The 28,000-nt window shown below is 36.8% G+C and overlaps 1 protein-coding gene across 4 annotated transcripts in view; it reads right to left on the minus strand.

Annotated features, from left to right (window-relative positions):
* Positions 1 to 219: 219 nt before the first annotated feature.
* Positions 220 to 28,000, minus strand: part of LOC124380328 (calcium-binding protein 7) — a 38,579-nt gene continuing 10,798 nt past the window's right edge. For 3 of the 4 annotated variants that reach the window (XM_046841189.1, XM_046841188.1, XM_046841191.1), the window contains 4 exons: positions 6,112 to 6,255; positions 5,534 to 5,646; positions 4,192 to 4,342; positions 220 to 4,023 (listed from right to left, as the gene is read on the minus strand). In XM_046841189.1, coding sequence (XP_046697145.1) covers positions 3,893 to 4,023; positions 4,192 to 4,342; positions 5,534 to 5,646; positions 6,112 to 6,255 — 539 coding nt within the window. In that variant the 3' untranslated portion in view covers positions 220 to 3,892. Of the gene's footprint in view, positions 4,024 to 4,162; positions 4,343 to 5,533; positions 5,647 to 6,111; positions 6,256 to 28,000 lie in introns of all 4 variants that reach the window. The other variant, XM_046841192.1, reaches the window with a different exon arrangement.

The following is a 28,000-nucleotide window of genomic DNA, read 5'->3' on the forward strand; positions in this document are numbered from 1 at the left end:
AAACCACATGGAACCTATTTTGTACGTGCAATTTGGACTTCCGTGTGCTGCTTTTTACATCTATATACTGTCAGTGGGCCACATTGCACATAAATTTAGCAAAAAATAACAACCAAATCTGCTGAGATTGACTAGTGAAACACAAAGATGAACCCCTGCTATATACAGAAAATCTAAACTGAATTATTAACCCCCACCACACACACACACACACACACACACACACACACACACACACACACACTCTTACCCAAGGCAATATTTAAAAAGCCTAGGAAATGCGTCATGAACAAACCCAGACATACAGCTTACTACATCATGAATAACAGGGTGGATTTTTCAGGTGGTGATTAAACCCACTCGTGAGATTAAATATACAGGAATACATTTCCGAATAGGATGTGAATAAACTGCAATAGGTTTTCAGTACATAACATTTCAAAATATGTATCGAATCTATTTTATATATCTATAGCATCTTTTTTTTTTCTATAATACATTGTGTCTGGACAGTCGCAACTTATCAAAGTCATTTCCTGAAATCACAGTAAATCGTTGGTAAGATGCACTCAGTGCACCCATCTAGTATTGTGTCATCTCTGACACATGATCATGCATCAGCAGTGCAAAGGTTGTTGTGATTAATGAGAGGAAACTATTACTGTACATAGGGTTGACCGCTTGGGTTATGCATAGTGATTTGCAGAAAAATAAAATGTTGAATTTTTTATTTATTTTTTTTGGTGTTTGATGCTTGCTCACTCATGTAATGTTGACAGTTTGAGCCTACTGTTGCTAACATAAAGAAAACCAACCAGCAACTGGTGGCTGAACAGAATAGTAAAATAATCACACACTTGCCTAAAAAGACACAAGACATCCTTCACTAAGCTACAGTATATAACAAACTTATTTTTAAGTCATTTGGAGCATTTACACATATAGACATTTGCTATTCGTAATTTTATTTTAGTTTTTTTACAAAATTTCACTCTTATTTGTGGAAATTTGCACATAAACGGTTCGCTAATGTGAATCCTAATTGATCAGCTTCGTCTCATATTAATAATGTGAGTTTCTGGAGTCATATATACTGTCAAATTTTATTTTTCCGATAACACACACACAAATTTCTTTGTCATTGAAGCAAAAAAATCATAAAAGACCTATAAGATTATCTATTTGATTAGGACAAAAGGAACGGAAGGAGAATTAGAGCTGATGAGCTGCGGTGGCTGAGCTGTATTACTGGAAGATTTAGCTCTCGCTACAATGCTCTTTTACTAATTAACCATGCTGTCATGCGGTGTCTGAGATTTCATTAAGTTTTGTGTCACTAACTGAAAGGCATTTGTCATGGGTATGCTTAGTAATTTACTTAATCAATACTTACAAAGGAATACTATACACAAGAAAATCAATGCTACTGGTATGTTTTTCAAATGAAGACTTTTTAGTTTAGTTTGGTTCTGGAAAATTTCACAACACAAATTTATTGAAGGATCAAGAAGCTTTTGGTTATGTCGCAGACAAGCAAGTTTGAGACATAGTTCATAGCTGTTTTTTAAAGCAAGTGTGTGATGTAGAAACAGGCTGTGCAAAGACTAAACTGGCATGCTATAAGTCCCCATTATTTGTAAGCAATAATAGATAGGTTATAGGTTTTGTCATCTTCAAAACGCATTTAAAAATTTAAATTTCTGGCCAAACATAAAGATTTATGTCTTGAACCAGACCTGCTTTGCGTTTTTCTAGAAACGGAGAACCTGCAGTTAACATCTCTTGAGATTGTGACCTCTTTTGCGCATCTATAATGTATATCTTGGAGTGCAAGGAGAGATGTACAAACTTTTCAAAGCAATCTATATCCTGCTGCTTTCGTGTCTTGATCAAGTCAAACATATTGCTGTACACCTTGAAATCCTGAGTGTGACCCAATCTTTCGTCTTCCCATTTCACCTTACAGTTTCTTTGTGCTATTTTTTGGGAAAGTTTGCAATCTAAAACCAAAGTGGCCAACCTAGAAAAAGCTGGTAGGCATGCTGAAGCTGTAAAGACACAGTTTTGTCAATGCTGCTTTACTGATTCCAATCCCAGTTAAAAAAAATTGACTACTCTGTAGTAAGAATAAAGGGGGAAAAGTCAGTAAGAAATTTTCACAGCAATGCCATAGAAGAGCCATTTTTGGTTGCTCAAAGAATCTTTCAGTAAATGATTAAAACTAACAAATATGCACATTGTTTAAAATTTTCCAACTTCTAACTTTTTAGTCCAATTTAGTAAATTGATTTGGGTGGGGGCGGGGCTATTAATATTATAATACAAATCCCTGTTGCTAAATCATAATAAGACGTTTCCATGTGCAGTATTTATTATCATTATTATTATTGTTATTATTTATATTGACAATTTATTTGCACATCTCACAGTTGTATACATACTCTGTATACTGGTTGGTGCTGCATCATTGTTGTGTTGTGTTGTGTTGTTGCACTGAATGTTGTTTGCACAAAGTTGCATACATGCAATCTATGTAATGTCCTGTATAAAGATCTGTTTGTTCTATTTTTTGTCTTATCCTGTGTTAATTCTTGTGGTTTTTTTGTAGCACCTTGGCCCTGGAGGAAAATGTGCTGTACTGTATATGGTTGACAATTAAGATTATTGGGTATAAATGACCTTTTTTTGGTTCTATGGATGTAAAAGGTTCTTCACAGGACCATACACCTTGACAAAGAACTATTGAAAAACCTTCAGTTTTAAGAGTAAACATGATTATTGCTTCCACATCAAAATGATTTTATTAAAATGAATCTTTCTCAAATTTGGTTAAGATTTATTTCTACTGTTATTAAAAATGAAAATAAAAAGGTGACGTTTTTTTGAAAGCCTGGTGGGAAAAAAACTTTCTACTAAAGATGGAATAACTAATCAAAATCACTGGGCCAATTACCAATTCGGGTTGTTTGTTTTCTAATGGCTATGTAATGGTAGTCTAAAAAGTTCCAAAACCTTAAACTAGAGAATCTGTTGTAAGGTTATTGCTAAATATTTAAAGACAGACTTAAATGTGAAGTCCAATGAAGACATACTTTTGCAGTCAGGAGAAAATAAAGCACAGGAGATCAAATTGTCATTACTAAGTCAAATTAAGTCAAATCTTAAGGGTTGTCAACGTCTGGTTCCCAGTTCCAGAAGAAATACAGAACCTACATCACCATAAGAAGACTTCAGGGCTGCTGCGCCCCCTTTGGCAGTGTGAAATATTATTACAATGTGCTCAGTGCAACATGAAAGAAAGCACAGAAACTGATAAACAACACATAACACACCCACACACACATTTTACAACATGAGCATATCCTGAACAGCCCTTGTAGTCATGCACATGGACCAGCACGCTTTATAGAGGGTATATTTCAAGTCTTTAAAAATCAGACCTCCTTGACTCCTTCACTGGCATAAAGATAGAACGACAGATGCTATAAGACTACTAGAAGTCCATGCATCACTTCATCACTTCATGCACTGAAGGAGGAGGACGAAGATGAGGACGAGAACAAGGAGGAGGAAGGTCCTGGATTGGAGGTTTCCATGCATCTGGTACATCCAGGCCATTGAGAAATGAAAGTTTCTTAAGTCGCATGACCTGATCAGGATGTGGATCCAATCAAACAGTCTTTTTCTTTTTTAATCCTTTGTATTTTTTTTTCCCTCATTTACTGTATTCAGCTGAAGGTCTGTGTAAAACAGATTCAGTACTTATTACAAATTTGCAATTAAATGAATTACAAATTGAATCTTATGGTTCATGTAATGCAATATTTTTTTTTTTACAGTGCTGATTCCAGTCAATGTCGAATGTTCGCAGGTTTGTGATTGGATGCCGACGTTATTTCATGCCGCTTCGGAGCACCTGATTGGCTGCGATAAGCATGACGCTGATGATGAAAGCGATGGCGAAGGCGCAGATCAGACTCTTCCTTACACACGTCTGTTTCACCTGTTGTGTCGGACTCTCCGCTGAGTAGACACAGTAAAGAGGAAGACAAAAATCAAAGGACAGTACAGCAAATGACCACCAGGGTTTTTTTCTTCTAACAATGGTGCCTGAGACGAACTAAGACAACAAAAATCTCAGCATCTCATTTATTCAGCTCACAGTGGCAGATTTCGTTTGAATCATCTTACAGTCGATGTCCACTTGGCAGTCCTCAGGATTCTCAATGTGGTTCTCCTCTGTCATGATGATGGTTTCGATGTCTTTCATGGTCAGGTGATCGCAGAAGGTCTCGTAAAGCAGACGCTTCAGCTCGTCTACAGTGAGCTTCTGCATGTCGCACTATCAAAAAGAGCCAAGTTCACAGTTTCAGAGTGACACATTATAGGTTTCATAACGGACATTAACATACACAAATGCTGTTTTTGTCGGATTTGATGTCACTTTGATGTAACACCTGAATCAAATGTTTCATGTTGCATGGCCTTTTGCACAAGTTTTCCACTTATACAGCTTGATTACTTACTTTGCACTTTTTGTGTTTTTGTTTGATAAGAAAGAAAAGAAAGCGGTAAAAAGGCTTTTTACTTGTCACATGTACATTACAGCCCAGTGAAATTCTTTCCTCTCATATCCCAGCGATGTAAGGAAGTTGGGGTCCCAACCCAGGGTCCACTATGATACAGTTCCCCTGGAGCACAGAGGGTTGAGGGCCTTGCTCAAGGGCCCAAGTGTGGCAGCTTGGCAATACTAGAACAACTGACTTTTTTGATCAATAACCCAGAGCCTTTACCACTGAGGTACCACTTGTCTTATGATGGTTTACCAATTTCCTAAGACCAATCACAATTTAGTCATTTTTTTATATAAAATGTATGTTCTTTATGAAGATTCCAGTCCACATGTAGTCTGTATTTGCTCTTGTAATACTTGTAATCACCAGATTTTGGAGCATGCTCGTGGAGATTTGTGTCTCATGTTAGTAAAGTCTGGCACTGATGTAGGTGAGGTAAGAAAGACTGGGGTGCAGTCAAGATTCAAATTTTTGTTCCAAAGGGGTTTAATAGCGTTGAAGTCAACTCTCTATAGCAGAAGATTGTCCACTCCAATTTATGTAATGCAGATCTTCATGGAGCTGGCTTTGTGCACAAACTGACATGATGCAGTGTGTCTTCCACTCGTATCTCTCTTATTCTTATACACACACACACACACACACTTCTGCTTCTAAGCATCTAGGGCTTTGCTCAAGGACACTACATCACAGAGCTGTGCCGGGACACCGCAACCAGCTCCACTTAATCCATTTCTAACCCACTGTTAAAATAAGAATTAGCACAAAAAAGTGCTAATTTTTATGCAAAAAGGAGGCCTAAGTTAGCTGCTTAATTAATGCCAAATTGCAAAGTAAGTGTGAGGGCAGATACATTCCTGATTTAGCTGATTTGGTGTGTGTGGGACTACGGGAGACACGAATGGAAGAACACACTGCATCATGTCAGTTTTAATAAGACAAAGTCACATAGTAATTACCTTCCAGAACACAGAGTCGAAATCGGTGCCGTTGAACTTGTCAGGCATTCCGGCTGCGGAGATCTTTGGCCCCAGGAGTGTCACAAACTCCTCAAAGTCCACTTGCCCATCTCCTGTGAGAGAATGAGTAAAGGAGACAGAAAAAGAGAGAGAGCGAGAGAGAGAGAGAGAAGAGGTAGAAGTGAGATGTTTGAGTAGAATTAATTCTATAATTTAAGCACTACAGGCAAACTGAAAGAGAATTCAAAGGTTAATGTGATTAGAGGTGCAGTCAGTATTTGTGTATGTAAATAATAGTGTAATGATGTTTATAGATGGTAAAGGTATGAAGGCTATGAAATTCAGACATGTAATTTTGCCTTTTAAATTCCTTTTAGAAAAAATTATATATAGCTAGTTGCTATCAAGATGGCTGCAGTTGCGGGTAATGATTTTATTGAACCTGGCAAACAACAAAGCACTTTGACTAAAATTGGTCAAGGACAGACAGTAGATCAGGCAATTTATGCAAAGAATATCAGCACTAATACCAGTGAAGACTGTTTGGGACACCATTTTTTTTATATGCTTTGCCTCACCATCCATGTCCAGTCTCTGGATGATGACCTCCAGCTCCACCTCATTGGGCATGTAGCCCAGAGAGCGCATGGCCATGCCCAGCTCCTGCTTAGAAATGAAGCCGTTCCCATCGCGATCAAACACCTTAAATGCTTCCCGAATCTCTGAGGGGTCAAAAAACACCAAGCCACAAAAAAGAGAAATTATTAAATCATCAGTTGTGCGAAGCAACATGTAGGAGCCGTTTGAACGTAAGACACATAAAACTAAAGTCCCAAAAGTATTGGGACACCTGACTTTTCTAGGCATATGTATATCTAATCCTCGTATCCAGAAAAGCTTCTAAACTTTCACCACAAAGTTTAAGTCACACAATTGTATTGGGTGTCTTTGGATGTGCTAGCATTTCATTATCCCTTTAATTGAACTAGCAAACTCCAAACTCTTCAATGATGGCGAACCTCCTTAAAAGTTTAAAGCCAGCTCCATAAATATATGAAGTTGGAGTCTCCAGGCCTCCTAAAATCTCCACAACCTCCCTCCAATATCTAGTGGAACATCTTCCCAGAAGAGTGGAGGTTATTATAAGAGCAAATTGAGGCTAAATGTGGAATGGGATGCTCAAAAAGCACATATAAATCTTATTTCCAGGTGTCCACAAACTTTCTCCAAAAATCTTTTTTTGTATATGTTATAATTTCTTTCACTTTTTATTTATCTTGTTTGGACACACTTTTGTCTAATTCTAGTCCTTGAGTAACTGTGAAGTATGTATTCCTTAAGCACTTTTATTATTTATTAATATTGTATTTAAAGTTTAATTTTAGCAAATATGTGAACACTAGTATTAATGTGTACAATAAATGACCTTAAACAACACACAGCTATTTTTTATTAGGTGGTGTTAGCTCAGTAGTTAAGATTCTGGGTTACTGATGGGAATGTCGGGGTATCGCCAAGCTGCCACGCTTGGGCCCTTGAACAAGGCCCTTTTACCTTTATATAAAGAGCGAATGACAGAACAGTGAAAAAAGATATCCATACCAGAATATTGGGTTAAAAGGATTCAGTATTTAAAACACTCATTGGAATGCATTCAGCTCACATATACAACAGTCAGTGCTGGTCTTTGAAATAAAAACTTCAGCATGGAGGTCGTGTTGAAGTGTTCGAGCTGAACTCGGTCAAGCAGGATATTGGTTATGCTTGAATGCGGCATTTCAAGTCTCAATCTCTTTTTTCAGCATGCTAAAATTATTAGGAACTAATAAAACATATGGGAATTGAGGTTATAGAAAAAATAATCAACAACAGAGTGGTTAGTTTTAAGCAGGGGCATGAAGCATGTGTCAGTGGCTCCTAAGGTACATACTGTATGAATATGACTTTATTTTTAGGCATCTACAAAATGGATTGTTTTTTCTTAGCTGTTTACTTGCAATACATACAATACAATACATTGCAATACAATAGAAAAGTAATATCAATCTGACACACTGAGAAGGTGTCCTCCTGATTGATTTTATTCCTATTTTTTATCTTTTTGTTTCATTATTTTTTTATAATATACACGCTCAGACAATAAAGAAGGGCATTTTATTTAGTTGACTACGAAAATGAAATTCGACATTTCTGTCAGGGTCAATTTATTATTCCTGCCCTGATATATGTTCACACACTGTTAGTTATATTATTCAATTAGATTTTTAATCAAACCATTCATTTGCATTCATGAATTCAATTAATTAACATTTTTATTTAATATAATTACATGAAATATGTTCGCAGTTCTGCGCTAAATGGACAAAATTATCGGGAACACCTGACTTTCCCATCCATATGTCCTTCATTCTTTAAACTGTTACCTACAGTACAGTATGTATAGGATGTTTTAGAAAGCTGATTGCACCCCAGGCCTCCTAAACCAGAACCTGACAGATTTTCACAATAACACTCCAGAATCTTCCCAGTAGTGTGGAGGTTCTTATAAGTGCAAATGAGGATGTCTACAAATGTCTATATATAAATTTGTCCATATAGTGTATGTTTATTCTCATTATGAGCCTTTAAAAGCATTTACCTCAGCATAACGTGACCTTTAAAAGCATAGGCATTTACACAATCGGCAATTTTACAGCTCTTTGTAAGCTTGAATAGTCTCGCTTTTGAGGTTAGTGTACTTATATTTCATAATTATTTCTTGTATGCACACCTCGCTTCATCTAACAGACCTCTTAGTTACAATCAGTGGTGAAAAGTATTTAAGTGAATGTACTTTGTTACTTTACTTAGGTAATCTTATTTTGATGTAAAAGCAAGAAAGATATAAGCAAGTTTACTTTCTATTCAACTCATTTATGATCCAATATACCGTATTTTTCAGACTATAAGCCGCTACTTTTTTCCCACATTTTGAACCCCGCGGCTTAAACAACGAAGCGGCTTATTTATGAATTTTTCCTGGGTTTTTCCCAATTTCACAAACTTTAAGCCAAAAAACTGAGCGACATAAGATTAGACCAATGAAATTTCCGAACGGAAACGAAAAAAAACGCACCTCGATGCCAAAAGATGACTTTCTTGTTAGCTACTGTTTAGATACACTCCAGTTGCAACAGAAATCATATAAGCACAGACAGGTTTCCAAAACTCGTGCTTTTTTATTTTTCTTGGCAACAGCGTTACGGGTTAGTCAAAGAAACTTAGAAATGAGCATCAGGAAATAATAAGGACATATTCCTCGCTCTTGAACACAAGCAGTAATACTGGAAAAATGCAGTGGCATGCTATTTCCAAAATACCGCTATGCTCCTAAAGGAAGTGCAACATATTTCACCCGTTACACCGTGTGTAACGTGTCTTTCGTTAAAGCCTGTGTAAAGTACATTAGTGTAGACAACTGCGGCTTATAGACAGGTGCGGCTTATTTATGTTCAAAATAAAAATATTTGTAAAATTCAGCGGCTTATATATGGGTGCGCTTTATAGTCCGGAAATTACGGTATGTATGTTTTACTCCACTGTATTTTGTTGCCAATGACTATTACCAATTACATGTCGCACATCTGTTGATGTCATTAAGGATGAACCTTAATGACATCAACAGATGTGCGACATGTAATTGGTAATAGTCATTGCCTAAATGTTGCCTGTGAGTGGCTTTTTAGCACGCTGGCCTCATTTTCAGTCTAAAAAAGAGCTCAAATAAATTCCAAAACCTTTGAGAACCAGGTTTTGTTGAAATTAAAAAAAAAAAACATTTTGTCCCTCTCAGAGACTGAGCAGTGCATCAAATCACAGTCAGCCCTGAATATTTGATTTAATTTAATTTTGGTAGTAAATAATCTAAAATTATGGGTTTTTTTCTTCTTTGTGACATGAGACTGTAATTATATTTGTTTATTGAAGACACTTTTTTTGAAAGTAGTAAAGATCGCGTTACTACTTTATCATTTCTTATGGCCGACTTGTTTAATCTTTCTTTCATTCTGGCATATTGAAGACACTGTTGTGTTGATGGTTAATGCAGTGTTGAGGTGAACAATTCGATTTGTATTTTAGTGGCTTTTCCCTAACATGTGACTTGGTGTTGGACTTGTGCATTTTTTATCTTTTGTTCAGTATGAGTCAAATACTCAAGTACTATTCAAATCAGATACTCAAACACTTTTATCCAAGTCATAATGGAATTGGTGACTTTTAACTTGTAATGAACTCAGCTATGTTTTTTAAGTACACCACACCTCTGGTTACAATTGACACTATTCCTAAATATTTTCCATTAATAGCACATCTGTCCTTTTTCTAATATCACAACAATATTCCAACATTAACAACTTTTTGTATCATTAAAAGTAAGAAACAGTACAGTATGTCACACTTTTGAATCATTTTTATGTTTAGTAAAAAATCGGATATGCAGACTCTACACAATCATAATAAAAAATAATAGTCATTAAACAGGTAATGGACAAACAATTTAGCAACTGACTGGTATTCCAGAGACACTGACCCCTGCTGGCAGGGAGGGGTACGGTGGACATGTTGTGGAAGATGTACTCAAATAATTAGTTTCCTACATCATTTATATCATCAAGAAATATCATTCTCTCAGCGTTTTTTTTTTTTTTTTTAGTTCATATTTTCTCCACTATTTCAAAAATAAAGCTGCAAATTCTTATAGAGAAAGTCAAAGAGAACTATTCAGAGAAACTGCTATGTGGGGAAAAATTTTCAGGAGTGGAAACTCCTTCCAAACATGCTAACAAACATCTCCTTTGCCATTTCAATACATTTGTATTTTTCTTTTATACAAGTTCCTGAATTAAGCATTCAGCAGCATTATGGCAGCGAAAAACAAAAACAAAAATCATGAAAATAGAATTTAAAGAAGAAGCATCATTTGTAATAAATATTAATATATGACACCAAGCATGCAGCGTGATCAGAAATGATAACTTACTAATGAATAAAGCATCAGGTTGCAAACATTTTGAAATAAACCCAATCAACCTGAGACACTGGACTCTGAAGTAAAGTAGACTTTTTTCTTTCTTTACCCCTCTGCATCTTTCTCCAGGTCTCAGGGATGGTGATTATCAGTTACTGGTGCAGGAAAGCTGCATTGTTTAGCATTTTCCCTGCTCTTTCTACAGTAGTCCTGATTTCAGATCCGTCCATTCTCCTGCATCCATCCGTCTTCTATATGAAAAGCTTTCGGGTGACATTTGTACAAATCCATCCGGAAAAACCAATAACCTCGTCACATATATACTAACACTAGAAACCCTGCATCTATAGCTGTAGTACAAATAGCAAGATAAATGAAATGTTCAACATTATGTTTTGTGCAATCTGATAACAGTATTAATAATAATGACCAAAGTATTAAGGATCAAACCTCATGGATGCTGCAGGAGAAACTGTTACAGATATGCCATAATAAGAATTGGGCAAAATACTGTGCCATGCTGAAACAAGAAAGCCATGGAGCAAAGAGAAAGGGGAGATTCAGAGAATAAAAACACAACATGCAATCAAAGTAGCCTTTTTTTTTTTTTTTAGGTTAAAAAAATACAAATACTTCATTATATATTTCTGCTTAACAATGGAAGTCTATATTCTTGCTAGTTATATGTATATTTTCAGAGATGTTCCTCCTTGTGCAGAGCACAACATGCCAGCTTGCAGAAAGAGAGACAGCGGGTGCCAGCTCTTTCAGAATTCCGCATTCTATTCCCTGATGTCATGTGCTTTTGTTTTGATTTAAGTCCGTATGCACTGAGTATTTGTTTTCATTGTCACGCCTTTGTAATTTCATTTATTTAATTCCCGTCTAATTACTGGTCCTTGTGTTTTCCCATTCCAGCTGTTCCCTCTTCCGTGTTCATTAGCTTGTGTTTAAATATTCGTGTGTATCCATGTGTATTTCACGTTTTCACAGCGATCACTATCCTATTTTTGTTTCATGTTTCTCGTTTCCTGGTGTTGATCTAGTTTTGGTTTCTCATTCACGATTTTATTTATCAGTCGTTTTGCTGTTTGACGATCGCGTGACCTTTGCCTGTCTCACGTTTTTTGCATCAGTGAATCGGCATAAAAGTTAACGATGCGATGCATCAATTTTTAAAAAATGTGCGTCTTTACATATTTTCATCGCTAAAAAGCAATTTATTGATATTATTATTAATAGATATGCTATACTTAAATTATTTAGAAAGTGAACAATAATTCATGTGTAGATTAATTCCTCCTCCGCTAAAGTGTTTCTTGATCGCGTTCTTGCTGCTACGTGACTATGACGTATCACAACACTACGGAGACCGAGGCGTGTCCTGATAGTCACATAGAATACAGATTAACATGGCAGAGGTGGAGCTGTAACTTCCTGCAGACACAAAAGGAAAATAACGTTTTTTTATTTTTTAGTTATTTATGTTTTTGCCTGTTTGTGAAAGGGACACGTGTTAGAAGTCAGACGGCACGTAAGTATGAATAATATATATTTATAAATTTATGATTTGCTGTTTGTCTGAACCTAAGAAATAAAAGTACGATTTGAAATTGTATAGAATCATATTTTTCCAATGCATCGTATTTTATTGATTTGCATTGTGTTGAATAAAATCTAAATCTGATTGCACTGCATCGCATCAGTAGCTGCTTTATTAGGTATCTTCATTATGTATCTATAAGTTTTTATGTATCGTTGGCTATGCATCGAGATGTGAATTGTATCGGCCTCAGTTATGGAGAAACACATCCGTTATATGTGTTAAACAGCATATCAAAATGTGGCATTCAATGTATGAGCAAATCCCATTTAGCCATTCAAGGTCTTTAAAACTTGAATCCTCACACAATGGATGCCGTCAACTGACAGATACTGGACGTGCTGTCTTTAAAAATAATATAACAATTAATTTCTGCAATTTATACTCAGATATCATTCAAAATGTCCTCAATGCCAGAATCAAACTTTTAAACATAAATTACCCTCTTTTTTATTTTTTTTTATTTTTTAATATTAAGTGTAACCAGATGTTAAAACACCAAAATGTTATGACTATATATCTAAAAGTTTGTTGATTCCTAGAATGTGTATATTTACTTGGGCATTATAATTCCCCTTCAGTGGAACACCCCTGGAATGCCCCCTGTGCTACAGGAAGTCATAATTTGGCGAGGTTGGAGTGGACGAGCCGGAGTGTCCAGCACAGAGCCCTGACCTCAACCCCACTAAACACGTTTGGGATGAACTGGACCACTAATATGCCTCCAGTCCCTCTAGATCTGACATCAGAGTAATCAAAGTAATGCTCCTATGAAAAGCCTTCGCAGAACAATGTTGGTCAAGTGATGGTCAGATGTGTAAATGCAGTAGATAAGTCCATACAGTGTACATGAAACAAAAAATGAAAAGACAAAGCACAAATTATCATCCTTTGCAATAATATTTTCCCTAAGCCATGACTCATTTATTAATATAAATATAATATTAATAGTGCTAGTAGATACACAGACAGTAGGCTGCATGTCATCATACCATGTGACAAAAGGGGACTTGTATCCAGACTGAGTGACTGATATAAAGAAGTAAAATAAGAAATAAAAGAGTGCATAGTAGAATGTGACTCGATCATGCTGATTATGAAAGAAAAAAGGGCTGTGTGAGTCTCTTTAAAGGCAAAAGTACAGAAATAGATTTTAAACATAGAGGGTGTGAATGGAGGGAACGGCAGCACGTAGGCGAGGGATGAACTTAGATCAAAGAAAACGAATTAATCTTTCACTGGCCTCCAATTTTCTTTGTGTGAGCCCTTTAGACAAAATTGTAACCCACAAAAAGACCATAGTTAGTCTTAATCTGTGCTCAAGAAGAGACTGCAAGGGGGAGGGGGTATCCTATGCCTCTTATTCTACAGAGAGAATGGAGTTGGAATAAATCGAGGTTTTTGTCTGCAAATGTTAACGGGGGTTTAAACAGCATAGGAAATCATTCAAATGTCGAATTTGGCTAACTGTTAAAGACGTAATCTTACCTGAACCATGTAAACAATATAAGTCATCTCTCTTTCTTTTTCTTTCTCATCCCCACTGAACACCTTTGAAATGAACTTGACCCAGTCACATGCACCCTGGACCTCTATATACTAACATCAGTACCCAATCGTACTTATGCAATTGTGGATACTTTCATGTCTTTCGTTTTTCATTTTTGACGCTTTTTAATAAATCCTAATAAATGTGCATCTTTTCTGTTTTGTCTGTTCTGTCTTTTCGTCGTTTAATAGACACTTTGCACTTCAGGCCACTAAGATTCTGGAGGCAGAGCTTCAAACACATGTCTACGAATGGTAAAGGGGTTTAAGGAGCATCAGAAATCATTAAAATGTCAGATTTGTTAAAAACTTAATCCTACCTGAACCACCTTGAAATCAATATAAATTAGTGTAAGAATTTATACTTAACATGCGTGTTACATCGTAAAAGCACAAGGATTGGGGTTGGAAGCATGGCTGGAAGCATCAGGTTGACATTTAAGGATGGAATCTTCTTTTATCTTCTCTTAAATGATGGAGGAATATGTGTGTATGTAAATTTGCTGGGATTATGATAAGCTGTTTATAGCTGCTATAGCTTAAGAGAAAAGAGAGAGACTCTCTATAGCAGGGGTGTCAAACTCAAATTCACAGTGGGCCAAAATTAAAAACTGGGACGAAGTCAGCAGCCAAACTCAATATTTATTGAAAAATTGACTGCAATTGTTTTCCGTCTTTCCAGATGTGTAATGTTGAACCTTTTCATATGGAAACAAACTTTAGTTTTGCATAAACATTTTAATCTGGAACAACCAAAGTTTAATATTATAAACACATGAGAAATTAAATTTGAAATAAAACACACATCAGTGGTATTCTTATTATGTCTCTCTCTCTCTCTCTCTCTCTCTCTCTCTCTCTCTCTCTCTCTCTCTCTCTAGCCTTTAGAATTTCTTCAGAATCTAAATCTTATTTCACAGGCCAACAACAACACAACCAAACATAATAATAATTACCTTCAATTAAAAAAAAACAACAATCTTTCAACTATTACCAGTCTATGTCTTGGAGAAGAAATAGTGCATAAAGACAACATTCATTCAAGCTCAGTTTGCTACACTTTGATTTACTCTGATCCACTGGTTGAAGCCAGATACATGTCTGGGGTTTAGGCTCTGAGATGAGGAAATCCTCAGGATTGAGTGAAGGTGTTCATCAGTGAGACTCCTGAGTGGTGTTTTGTTCATCTTCATTAAAGAGAACAGTTGCTCACACAGATATGTGCTGGTGAACATAGAGAGCGTTTGAGCAGCATGGACACGGAGTTGGAGCAGTGTGTCGTGGAGGAAACATGGAAACTGTGCAGCACACACAGAGTCGTACTTTGACTTGAGCGTGTCTCTACACTGGAGTTCAATCAGCTCCATTTGGAGGTTGGTTGGTGCGCTTTCCACGTCAACCACAAACAGATTACTGAGCAGTTCAAATCTGCATTTCTGGGCTTCAAAATCGGTGAATTTACCGCTGATTACGCAGAGTTTTTTAGCAGTCTCGGCTGACACGCCAAAGCACTAACAAAGCATTCTGGTATTAGCGGTGTATGTGCTATATACTGGCGGGCAGCACTAATACACATTTGATATGATCCTGTGGGCCAAATATAATCCTGCAGGCCTGAGTTTGACACCCCTGCTCTATAGCATACGAGAGCAAAGATTATATATTAATAAGTAGTACACTGTGTTTCCTTTTTGCAATACGTTTACATTTACGGCATTTAAAAGAGGCTCTTGTCCAAAGCATTTATCCCAGTGTGCATTTATCTCATTTATACAACTGAGCAGATATTGGGTAAAGGGCCTTGCTTGAGGGCCTCGGAGAGGCATCTTATAATATATACACAGGGCCACTGTGCTCCAAGGTGCTTTGTCCCCTGCTTCTGAACAAACTGGAATATGTGAAGAAAAGAATTTCACTCTAATATATATGTGACAAATAAAGGCTCACTGTTGATTAATTTCCTAAACACCCGTACCACCCACCCACCACTTACAGGGTGATTCCTTATTTGATGTCTACTTTTCTACTCATATGCTTTACTGGGGCCAGGGGTGCAGCTCCATATTTGCTGAGGGGTATTCAAGATATTGTATTTACCCACTTTTTGGGACAGGGTAAACAAGAAAAATGACACTACATGCAATGGATGCAATGGCGGCACCCCTATGCCCACTGCACATACTGCATACTCCATGTATTATAGCATGTGTGGGAATGCTTATATTACATTATCTTGACAGCCTGAATAAGTATAGCAACAGCTTTTTCTCCAAGGTCCAATTTCAATGTGCCCTTTAGAGTTACAAACTATTGTGGACTGTACCTTCCTGATGTTCCTTTAATTAAAGGAACAAAAAGACCCACACTAGAGGCTACCACCGAGTATTTATTCCTGAGTGGTCACAATGACCGCATAGGAGACTCTGTTCATCCAGCTTAATAAATATCTCAGCTTGTCATCATGCTGCATACCAATGAGCCTCGCAAGCCTTTGGCTTCAGGTCTCGAATCTCCTCTAAATATCCTTAGTCACTCTTTTTGTTGGTTTGATATTGACGTCTTGGCTCTTGCTCCTCTCTTTTAAACGGAAGGGTTCGGCTGCTCCTGATACACACCCACGCTGCGTTTGATGTATGAAGGTGCGCTCACACTTCAAAGATATGTAATGATTCCTGCTGTGACTTCGAGTGAGACCGACATTTCAAGTGACCCTTTGGAAATTGCTCCTGTGCGGGGTTAAATGGATTCCATATACTTCTCGGATTTATATAGAATATGAGAGTGCACACTCATGAACATGCTTTCAAATAAATTCCTCGAATCTAAATGACGTCCCTGATATAAATCTTCAACCGGGACACTATGAACGATTTATCAAGCCAGTTAAACTGTGTTTTATGCTGCCAATATGCTCACATGCATCATAATGACGGGGACAGTAATTCATTCTGTCTGTAGTTTCAGTGTAATAGGTGTCATCTGAGAGCTGCACAAGCTCCTCCACATGCTAGGGTTACATTTGTGGACTTCCCTACTAGCTCTTTATAGAACAGACTAAAGTAAAAAAAAAAAAAAATCAATGTTGGCAAAAATATAACCACCCATTGTGTGTGTTCTGCACTTATTTTTTTTTTATCTTCTCATAAAACTCAGTCCATCTTGCATTCTGTGCAGACCTTACTCCACATTCGAATACCACTGTAAATGTATTTCAACGAGCCTCGAGAGCCTGCAAATGGGCTTAATCGCAGCACTGGTTCAGAAAGATTTTCCCCTCACTTCTGTGTCTGTCCCTGCGGAAGAATTGTTTTATGGAGAAAAAGTAAACAGACCCAAGAAAAGATATATGCTCAGGATAGCCAGTTATACAACAGTCATCATATTGCTGATACAGTGGATATTAAAAGTTTACACAACTGTATGAAATTGCAGGTTTTGAAATATAAATACAGAAAAAACAACATAATTGTTACATTTGTTACATCTTTAATGCAATATGATGCATAACATTATGACCACCTGCATAATATTGTCTTGGGCCCCCTTTTGCTGCCAAAATAGTCGAGACCCACTGAGTAATAACAGCATGAACTTCTTCAGAATTTTGAGCTACAGGAGCTCGTCTGTTGGATCGGACCACACGGACCAGCCTTCGGTCCCCACATGCATCAATGAGCTTCGGCCGCACATTATCCTGTCGCCGGTTCACCACTGTTCCCTGCTTGGAGAACTTTTGATAGATACTGACCACTGCAAACCGGGAACGTCTCACAAGAGCTGCAGTTTTGGAGATGCTCTGATCCAGACGTCAATTTGGCCCTCGCCAAAATCGCTCAAATCCTTGCACTCACCAATTTTTCCGGCTTTTAACACACATATATATATATATATATATATAGTTCCCTGGTGGTCTAGTGGTTAGGATGCGGCGCTCTCACTGCTGCGGCCCTGGTTTGATCCCCGGTCAGGGAACCAACCCCAGCCACTCTTAGTGCCGGTCCCAAGCCCAGATAAATGGGGAGGGTTGTGTTAGGAAGGGCATCCAGTGTAAAAACATGTGCCAAATCAAACATGTGGATGATCCGCTGTGGCGACCCCTAATGGGAGAAGCCAAAAGAAAGTTTTTGTTTATACACACATACACAGTATATAGAAAAAAAAAAGAACTTTTTTGGCAATAATCGTAAAAAAAGTTTTCTTAGCTCTAGCTGACGATTTGTTGTATATATTATTGCAGCCAGATCTTGTCATTGTACGTCCGTGTGACTCAACACGCCTGGCTGAGATTTGTGATTTGGGAGCAGTGAATAAAGCGAGACCTCCTTTGTTAGCACGCGTCCTCATAATTACATGATGACAGAAGCCTGTCTCCGACTGGAAAGCTGTCGTCTGCCAAAAAAAAAACCTCTAAAGAAGGATAAAAAACTTCTCTGAACAGAGGCTGACAGACAGCACGGAAAAAGAGAGAGAAAGTTAAAGAGTGAGAGAATGTGAGGATTAAAAGCTGCCGTCTGTCTATTTTTGTTTTTTTATCATTTTTGAGTCTTACCTCTGACAAATCACATAAGTAATCCAATTACTAGCGAAGTTGATACATTCTAAAAGATGGGTACGGATTAACCTTTAGATTTATGTATAGCTGTTAGTTTTTCTTCATTTGAAGATTCTTAGTTTAATATTCACATCGTGAGTCGCCCTATAAAAGCATCCATCTGTTGACCTTAATGTGATTGACAGCGTTTGATTACTGAAACCGCAGAGTCATGAGGGGTGTGACATCATCGTGACTAAACGAAGACAAGAATCACTTAGCGGAATGAGCAGGACAGGAATCAAATAGAAAAGTAAGAGGGGAAGGAATGGAGCAAGATGGATGTAGCTAATTGAATATGGCCTCGTATTTGCTAATTAATAATCCTAATGGTGATATATTGTGAACCCAAACCGATACAGCCCTGAAAATATTTCCCAATAACAGCACATTAGGATAACACCACAGGATCTTTGACAACAGTAACATTTTAACACCACACATATTAGGTCCTTTTATAACTTTTGTTATAGCATCCATTAAAGTCTGCATTGTAGGACTTTTGGGCTGTCCCAGATAAAAGATGTGCAAGGTAAGCCGTTAATAAATGGTGTTCGTACACCGTGTAGTGAGAAAGGTTTTAAAGATTCCATTGTGACGGTCTTGTTATATTTAAGCGACGGCTGAAGACCCACCTCTTCCAGAAACACGTAAATTAGCACTTTCCAAGTTTGCTTTGTAAAAATGAAGAGTTATAGTTTAATTTATATTAAGTAATCTAGCATACCAATGTAGATTTATTCATTGCTGGAGACTCAAAGCACTTTTGTACGTCGCTCTAAATTACCATCTAACAATGTATTTGCTGTGTCTACCGACTAGCCAATAAAAATTCAACACAGCCATCAACGAAACATTGCGCTAAAACCTAAATACTGTGGATAAAAAAGAGCTAAAAGAAGTGAGGAGGAAAATCTTGAGGTGTGGCAGCAGAGGTCTTGCTCGTTCGAGATGTCCTCTAGCTGCAACCATGATCCTGTCAAGAAAGATACTGCATGGACAACAAATAGCGAAGGAACTGGAGCAAGCAAGCTGTACAAATACAATCCTTTTTGTCGGCCAACAGAGTTTGAGTTATTTAATACTGTTACGCCATATGTTCGTTTCACAGTTGGAGAAGTGAAAACCCGTGTTTGAACTTTCACGATTGTTCAGTACACATAAAAATGCCAATTGCCAAAGCGTGATTCATTTGGCTTAATTTGTTTAACAACATGCAGCTGACGGTTTATTATTCTATACTAAATTTTGTTGTAGCCTACGATTCAATAAGTGTCATCATTGTACTGTCTATATACATAATTCCAAGTTTATTAGATCGGTGTCAAAGTGTGATTTGTAATGATCCTGTAAAAGCGCTGTAGAAGTCTATAAACAGAACAGCTTCGACATTGCTTTGCCACTCTGACAAGACACCCTTCTTCTTTTTCCCCTAATAAATATATCCTAACAGGAAAGGACACCATATCCCTCACCAGTCGCTCTCTCTTTTATCAGAATCAGAATCAGGTTTATTGTCCAAGTGTGTTGACATTTTGATGAATTTAGTTCCAGCTGTTGGTAACTCTCAAAAGTAAAGACATTAATAACCCTATATATTTAGCTTAGACTAGACAAGACTATACAGACAATACGAGATTATAACGACAATACAAATTAAATAATACAACAATATACAGAGTATGTAGAATATATACTCGATGCATACAACTTATAAAATCACTGTGAAATGTACTAACTGTTACAACATGTTAATACTAGAGTCTTCTACCAGAAATGCTAAAAAGTCTTTGTGAGCTGCCCTAAAAATGCACCATATTATTCGTTGATGTAATTTCCACTAAAACAGGAAATTACTAAGAGACACATCAAAAGGCTCCTTTTTTGAAATAGTTAATAGTGTTTAGCTAACCTCCGAGCTCAGGCTAACAACAGCGACTTTGGCAAAGTGTTTTTTATAATGTTAGGGTTGGGACATTTCAGATTTGAGAGAGAATGTGTTTGGACAGAAAATCTGATAAGGAATTGAAGTCATCAATTATGTCAACAAAATTGTTTGGTACTGCACCAAGATACTGTGTAGCGTCTGTAATACAGGTCTATGTGAATGATTTGCTGCTATAGAAACAAATCATATTGAAAAGAGCATGTTGATATAAACCTGTCATGTTACAGACAGATTTAATGTCTAATCTGTGGGTGTATATCAGTTTCTACTCAATCAAGTTCAAACAATGTAGTAATAGTGTGGTATAAATGTTCATTAGCTTACTCAAACTTCAAAAATTGTGAATCTGACTAAAAATATGGAAATTTTCACCTCTGAGAGCAGCAGTGTGTTTCCAAGTGCTGAGTTTATGCTAATATTTGTTAACCATAGCCTTCTTAGATGCAAGCCTGGGCAGTTTATAAAGAAATGTCAGCATTCTTGGTTAAATTAGCTAGTTTAAAACATGCTCAACAAAACAGATAAATACAGGTTTTTTACAGATCAATACATGTAGTCATCAGTGAGCCTGTTGTTCTTTCAAACCTTAGCAAAAATCAACAATTCTGCTAATCTGTATATTAACAATAGGTTGAAAATCTGACCATCAAGATTTAAATAAACATTTAGCAAATCTGAAGTAGGACATTTTGTTTGAGGAACACATAAAGGAATTAATTTGCCTCTTTTTGGCAGAGACAGTAACTTTCTTAGGACATTTTTCATTTTTTTATTTTGTGTTGTTTGTTGCTAACTCTTCACAAAGCAGTCCCCAGCTTCAATTGAGTTGTACTCACTTGTTGATTTGCAGCCAAATCGCATTTGATTATGCAAATAATGTGCATCTCTCATGCGATGGAGATAATGCTGCTGATTTTTGGACAGCTTCTTAAATTGAGGAGGATTTGTGTCACTTTTCAGCTAAAGGAAAATGAAGGAAACACTACTAGCACACAATAATCACAATATCCCCACTTTAAATGTAAATTTACTTGTTACTATGGTTGTTCTGTTTTTATAAGTACCCTTCGCTCGGCTTGATGTTTGTTGTGCACATTCTGTTATGCTGTAAATGAGCCATGCTTGACCCTGCTACGCCTACTATCGTCTAAACTCACTTATATGCTTCTGTACAGAATGTGCCTCACATTTGCTCACAGATGCTCAAGGTAATCGTTCTTGCCACATCACTGCTTCTGGTCCTTGGTTCAATCATGAGCTCACATTACAGCATGTTCTTACATTTCGCATATTCTTCTTGTGCCTGTGTGGGTTTTCTATGGGTTCTCCGGTTTCTTCCCACCTCCCAAAACTTTCAGCAGGTTAACTGCTGTATGGAGTTTGTGATGTATTCATGACGTCCACCCTCAAGGTTTTCCTGTCTCTCAGCAAGTATTGGCAAGATAGAAAGATTCACTGCCAGCCTGAGCAGGATAAAGTGTTTGCTGAAGATGAGTTGACATCCAATGATTGTAAATATATTTGCATAAAAAAACCTCTTCCTCATCTAATGTATACCTATAAATTATCTTGTATTATGGTCTGTTTCAATACATAATTCTGACTGGTGAACATGAAGGAGTAGTTCCAGTCAGTTATAACAAAATTATACATGAATGTGCCGCTTCATAAAAAACTGCAACCATAGTAACATAGTCGCTTATAGAGTGAGACAGCTATTGTTAACATTTCTTAAATGACCTAACTGAGCCAAATGGAGGATTTTTGCATGGTGAATACACTGAGTTTGCTAAATATACAAGATAAATTTGATGAATTAGAGAAGATAAAATATAATGAAAAATGGCACCAACAGCTTTATTAGTGTAAGTATGCACAATCCCCTTAGACACAAACAATCTCCCTCTCATAAGTATTTATTCAAAATTATGGAAAAAAATTACCCTTATAGCATTTCTATATGTCTGTGTATAATTTAAAGACAAGAATTCAAGATCAAATGACCCGTATATAAAATAACTGAAGGGTTTATATTATCCAGTAATCATGCAGAATAATTCACAGTCGAATGTAGGTTTCATGACTATATATATATATATATATATATATATATATATATATATATATATATATATATATATATATATATATATATATACACACACAATACAATACATTGTACACAATACATTTCTACAGACAATACTGTAGAAATGCAACTTGGATATATTTTAGAGTAGTCAATGTGCAGTTTGTGTTGCAGTACAGATTTACTGTCCTCCAAAAATAACTCAATATACAGTCATTTTTGTCTAAATAAATGTATGGCGTTTAATCATACAAAGTCACATTTCCTATTTATCATTGCTTGACAGGACCATACAATGTATGATTTGTATATCTTGTATTAGAAGTTAAAATTTGGTACAATTCTCTCATTTTGTATGACATATAGTCTCACATACAATATGTGTATGTGTCTTTTTTCTCTCTCTCTCTCTCTCTTTCTGTCTCTCTTTTTCTCTCAATGGTTTTCAACAAGTCAGAGGACTAAATCCAGTTCCAGCTAGAGGTCATTCATTTTTAATTAGACTTGTCGATTGCAGTGACAGGGCAAAACAAGTGGTGGTGAAGTGAAGGTGGTGAGGGCAGGGATTTATGGAAATGTGAAGTGAGAAGATGCGGCAAGTGCACTCGGGATTAAGGGATGATGGGACACCACTTGAGTGAAAAAACTGCTGCTACTGAGAATGTAAGACTTTCGCAAGATGGTATGGAGTCTATTTGATGGTGACAGGTCATGTCTGTGTGTACAAGATAACATTATTGACCTAAAACATTCAAATGAGGAAATCCATTTTTGATTGTTTCTGCGAAAGCTAGCAGCATCGCATTTAATGTTCAATGTGAGCCAATGATACCCTTCTGCAGTAGAGTACACAAGTTGTAGAATGTCATTTGAGACTCAACTGTAAATAGTGGGGCTTTTACAAACAAACTGATTAAAAGGGGTAACAGAACTGGTGAAAACAATCAAATAATAATCCAATGCCAGGACAGGGGGTGGAGACAGGACTAGAGCAGGAGAAAAAAAATACACATGGAAAAGAAAAAAAGAAAAATGATATAAGCATTGCAATGGTTTTTAGGCAGCAGAAGCCCTAAAGTTAATTTATTTCAGTGATTAGACTCAAATTGTAAAACTTGTGTATGAAATAAATTCAATGCACACAGACTGAAGTAGTTTAAGTCTTTGGTTCTTTTAATTGTGATGATTTTAGCTCACATTTAACAAAAACCCTTCAATCTCAACAAATTAGAATATGGTGCCATGCCAATCAGCTAATCAACTCAAAACACCTGCAAAGGTTTCCTGAGGCTTCAAAATGGTCTCTCAGTTTGGTTCAATGGGCTACACAATCATGGGAAAGACTGCTGAGCTGACAGTTGTCTAGAAGACAATCATTAACACCATTCACAAAGAGGGGAAGCCACAAACCTTCATTGCTAAAGAAGCTGCTATTCACAGATTGCTGTATACAAGCATGTTAACAGAAAGTTGAGTGGAGGGAAAAGTGTGAAAGGAAAAGATGCACAACCAACCGAGAAAACCACAGCCTTGAGCCTTGCTTGTCAAAGCAAAATCCATTCAAGAATTTGTGTGCACTTCACAAGGAATGGAATGAGGCTGGGGTCAAGGCATCAAGAGCCACTACACAGAGACATGTCAAGGAATTTGTCTTTCTCTTCACTTGGGAACCACTCACTGCTGCTGAGGATGGCTTCTCATCAACAGCTTTAAGATCCATAAGATTACTGTGAAAGGGTTAAGCTGAAGAATCATGAAGATGGTTTTGGAATGTTAGGAATATATACAATTTGCTGCACTAGATTGGGTCTATGGTAGCTCAATTGTTAAGGTAATTGTTGGATTTAATCTCGCCTCCTTCACCTTGTCTCCAAAACGTCCTACATGAGTCTAATAAACTCATTTCTAATCCTGTCCATCCTCGTCACTCCAAACGAAAATCTCAACATCTAATTTATGACTTAAAAAATTATTTTTCACTTTAAAGCTGCTTTTGGACAATATGCATTGTTAAAATGGTCAACAAATAAAATGTAATTGTCAGTTAAACTAGATGCATTTTTAGCTCCTGCCATTGGGTGTGCATGTTAAAGTGTCAAGCTGAGCTCAAGATTCAAAGTGCTTACATTTGCACTTAGCCTATAGCACACCCCATGCAAAGTACAATCCAACCTGTGTGTTTACTCATTTTATACATTACACCCAGTACAGAAATAGAAACTTCGGCAAGCAACGTCTTATCATTTTTATTCAAATATTTCCGCACCCACCAAGGGGGAGAATTCGTTTAGCCTGCGGCACTGACTATACAGTCCCAGCATGGTTTTTGCATAATGATATCTCAGCTTTGTCTCTTTTATTGTTTTCATTCTGTTTTATTTGCATTCTGTCACTACTTGCCAATAACCTTGTCATGTCGGGAAGATGCACTGACATTGAGAAGTAAGTGGAAAATTGTCTCAAAGATCACTGACTCATAGATCATTTACAATAAAAATCATTCTAATTTATTTGTATGGAGTCAGTCATTGTGTTTTATAGTTATATAGCTGTAAAAGAAAAAAAACACAGACATTATATACATTATTTCTCCTTTGATTGTGTTACTAAGAAACCACAAGCTTTAACTTTCACTGGTACAGTACAAAGCACTAACACTGGAGACTCCTTCCATAAAAGCTGCAAAAAATACTATTAAAAAAAAAATTACTTTTTGTTTTGTTTCTAGTCTTCCAATACTTATTAGTCTTTCATTAATTATTAGATTATATCAGTGGTGGGCTTTGCATTTCACACCCAGGCCTTCAGTGGTGTTCTACCTGAATTGATCCACCTCTTAATACCATCATTATGATGCCTCAGCTATAGAAACCATCAATATTATGGAGAAGTGCAATAGAACAGAGCTTTGCATCACAAACAGGAATCTCATACAGTGAGAATGAATGCCATGACTTAAGCAAGAAACCCAATGAACACAATGTAACAAGTCTCCTTTCACTGGAGCCACAGCTGCATCGCCCACATACATCATCTCTGGCAGAAGCATTGATATTTTCCTTATAAAATGACCCTGGTTTTGCATTGTATACAGGAAGGAAAATGCAAAAGTATAAATGGTTCACTCAAAACACTTGAGGACTGTTTTGGCCAACCTTCCCTCACCATGTCCAGCTTTTCTGGAAAAGTTCATCTTGGAAATATCCTTGTAAGTTTAACTCATTCAAATCAAGTTCTTCTTCTCTGTCAGACAGCGTGGGAAACAAAAACAGCTATATAATCCACACAAATATATTTGAGTTTGGGTAATTTGGTAACAACATTTTGTTACCTAATGAATATATCCAGGCTGAACATCCACCATATAGAACACAAGCAGAGAAAAGATGATGATGATCAAGTGATCAGGAATGTCTCTGTTCTCATTCATGTATATATCGCTGACTCACTCTGTCTCATCCATGTACGTTAACCCCAGACTTCCTGTTGCCTTCTGCCCTGCTCATTGTTCGCTTTGTAGGCTAACCTACTGTACATCTGTGGTGTGTGAGAGCCAGGAAATGACACACCAGTGGCGGGTTGAAAAAGGCGACCAATTACAGAAAATAGGTTGATGGGCTGAAAATGAGTGCAATGAGAAGAAAAAAAATAACGAGCCTGGTTTGAAAATGTAAGTAGGAAGTACAGATATTTGTGTAAAAATTCAATAACAAAGTAAAATGTTGTCAGGAATATAAAGTACTGATACTAGAAAAATCTATTTAAGTACAGTAATTACAGTATTTATACATTACGTCCCATCTCTGGTCTAGTGCGGAATCAAAAGACATGAAAATGTCAACGTATTCAGCCTGCTAGACGACCAAATCTTAGTCTGATCGTTAAAGCAACAGCTTCAAGCAACATGGATTGCGGATAATTTAATACATATTTATAGACAAAAATATTTTAAAACTTTAGTCAGTGATTTTGATTCTTGCCACTGGATTATGGAACACATTCAACATTAAATTTCTGAGTGAGATTGAAAGCGATTGAGCCATTTCTATAAAAACGATAACGGTATTAAAAGTAAAAATAGCATTTTTTTCAATATTTTGCAGAATAACCATCTAAGCTGTATTACTACAAGCCAAGCTACGAAGAATGATGGAAATATCAGCTTGCTCTCTAAAAGGCACCTTGCCACACAATGAAGGCTGCTAAACTGGGTTTAATTGGCTTCTAATCATCCATCGAAGTATGCGGGGAATGACATGAACGTCTCCATATTTAGCAATAATCTCATGCTGAGTTAAGTGCTGGCTAATCATAAGCAAGGAAGACTTTCCAAATACACACCTGACAAGCAATAAAAAGAAAATTATGACCTGTTGCTCAGATTAGAAATGAGTGTTTATTAAAGGGCTTAACCAGGTCTATCATAACAAAAATACCCACACAAGCATAATAGTTTTCTCATCGTGTAGTTGGCTACCGTCGCTTGGAATTAGGTTTACTTACTAAGCCACAGGTATCAGCCCAATAATAGGTAGATTAAATACCCCTTAGTTTATAAAAGTGGACTAATACAATGATCTTAATTATATATATATATATATATATATATATATATATATATATATATATATATATATATATATATATATATATATATATTTACAGACCAAAAGTTTGGACACACCTTCTCATTCAAAGAGTTTTCTTTATTTTCATGACTATGAAAATTGTAGAGTCACACTGAAGGCATCAAGGGCTATTTGACCAAGAAGGAGAGTGATGGGGTGCTGCGCCAGATGACCTGGCCTTCACAGTCACCGGACCTGAACCCAGTCGAGATGGTTTAGGGGTGAGCTGGACCGCAGAGTGAAGGCAAAAGGCCCAACAAGTGCCAAGCATCTCTCGGGGAACTCCTTCAAGACTGTTGGAAGATCATTTCAAGTGACTACCTCTTGAAGCTCATCAAGAGAATGCCAAGAGTGTGCAAAGCAGTAATCAAAGCAAAAGTGGCTACTTTGAAGAACCTAGAATATGACATTTTTCAGTTGTTTCACACTTTTTTGTTATGTATATAATTCCATATATAATTCCACATGTGTTAATTCATAGTTTTGATGCCTTCAGTGTGAATCTACAATTTTCATAGTCATGAAAATAAAGAAAACTCTTTGAATGAGAAGGTGTGTCCAAACTTTTGGTCTGTACTGTATATATATATATATATATATATATATATATATATATATATATATATATAATACATATATTTAAAGCAGACCAAACCAGAACCTAATCCAGAAGTGTAAACGAAAGCAGGGATGGGCAAACAATGTGAATTAGTGCAAGACAAGAACGTAAATAATAAAACAGTAGGTTTTTGGATCATAAGGTCATGAGTTTAAGCTCCAACTTATTGGACCCCGAGCATGGCCCATAACCACTCCACTGTTCAGCTGTATAAAAGAGAGAAAAGCCACTCTGAAGAAGGGCATCTGCCATAAATGTAAATGCAGATCAAAAGCAGACAAACTTAGAACTTCAAACAAAATGACTCGATGTAGGGCAGCAAAACGTGCATTACGTGGCACCAAAATGCTGAAGAAGTGGTATTTCATCAACAGCTGTAAACAGTGTTGATAAGGAAATGACAAATGACAGGGGTTGAGATATAGCATGAATC

The sequence above is a fragment of the Silurus meridionalis genome, chromosome 27 (assembly GCF_014805685.1).
Source record: "Silurus meridionalis isolate SWU-2019-XX chromosome 27, ASM1480568v1, whole genome shotgun sequence".
In the NCBI taxonomy this organism is placed as follows: Eukaryota; Metazoa; Chordata; class Actinopteri; order Siluriformes; family Siluridae; genus Silurus; species Silurus meridionalis.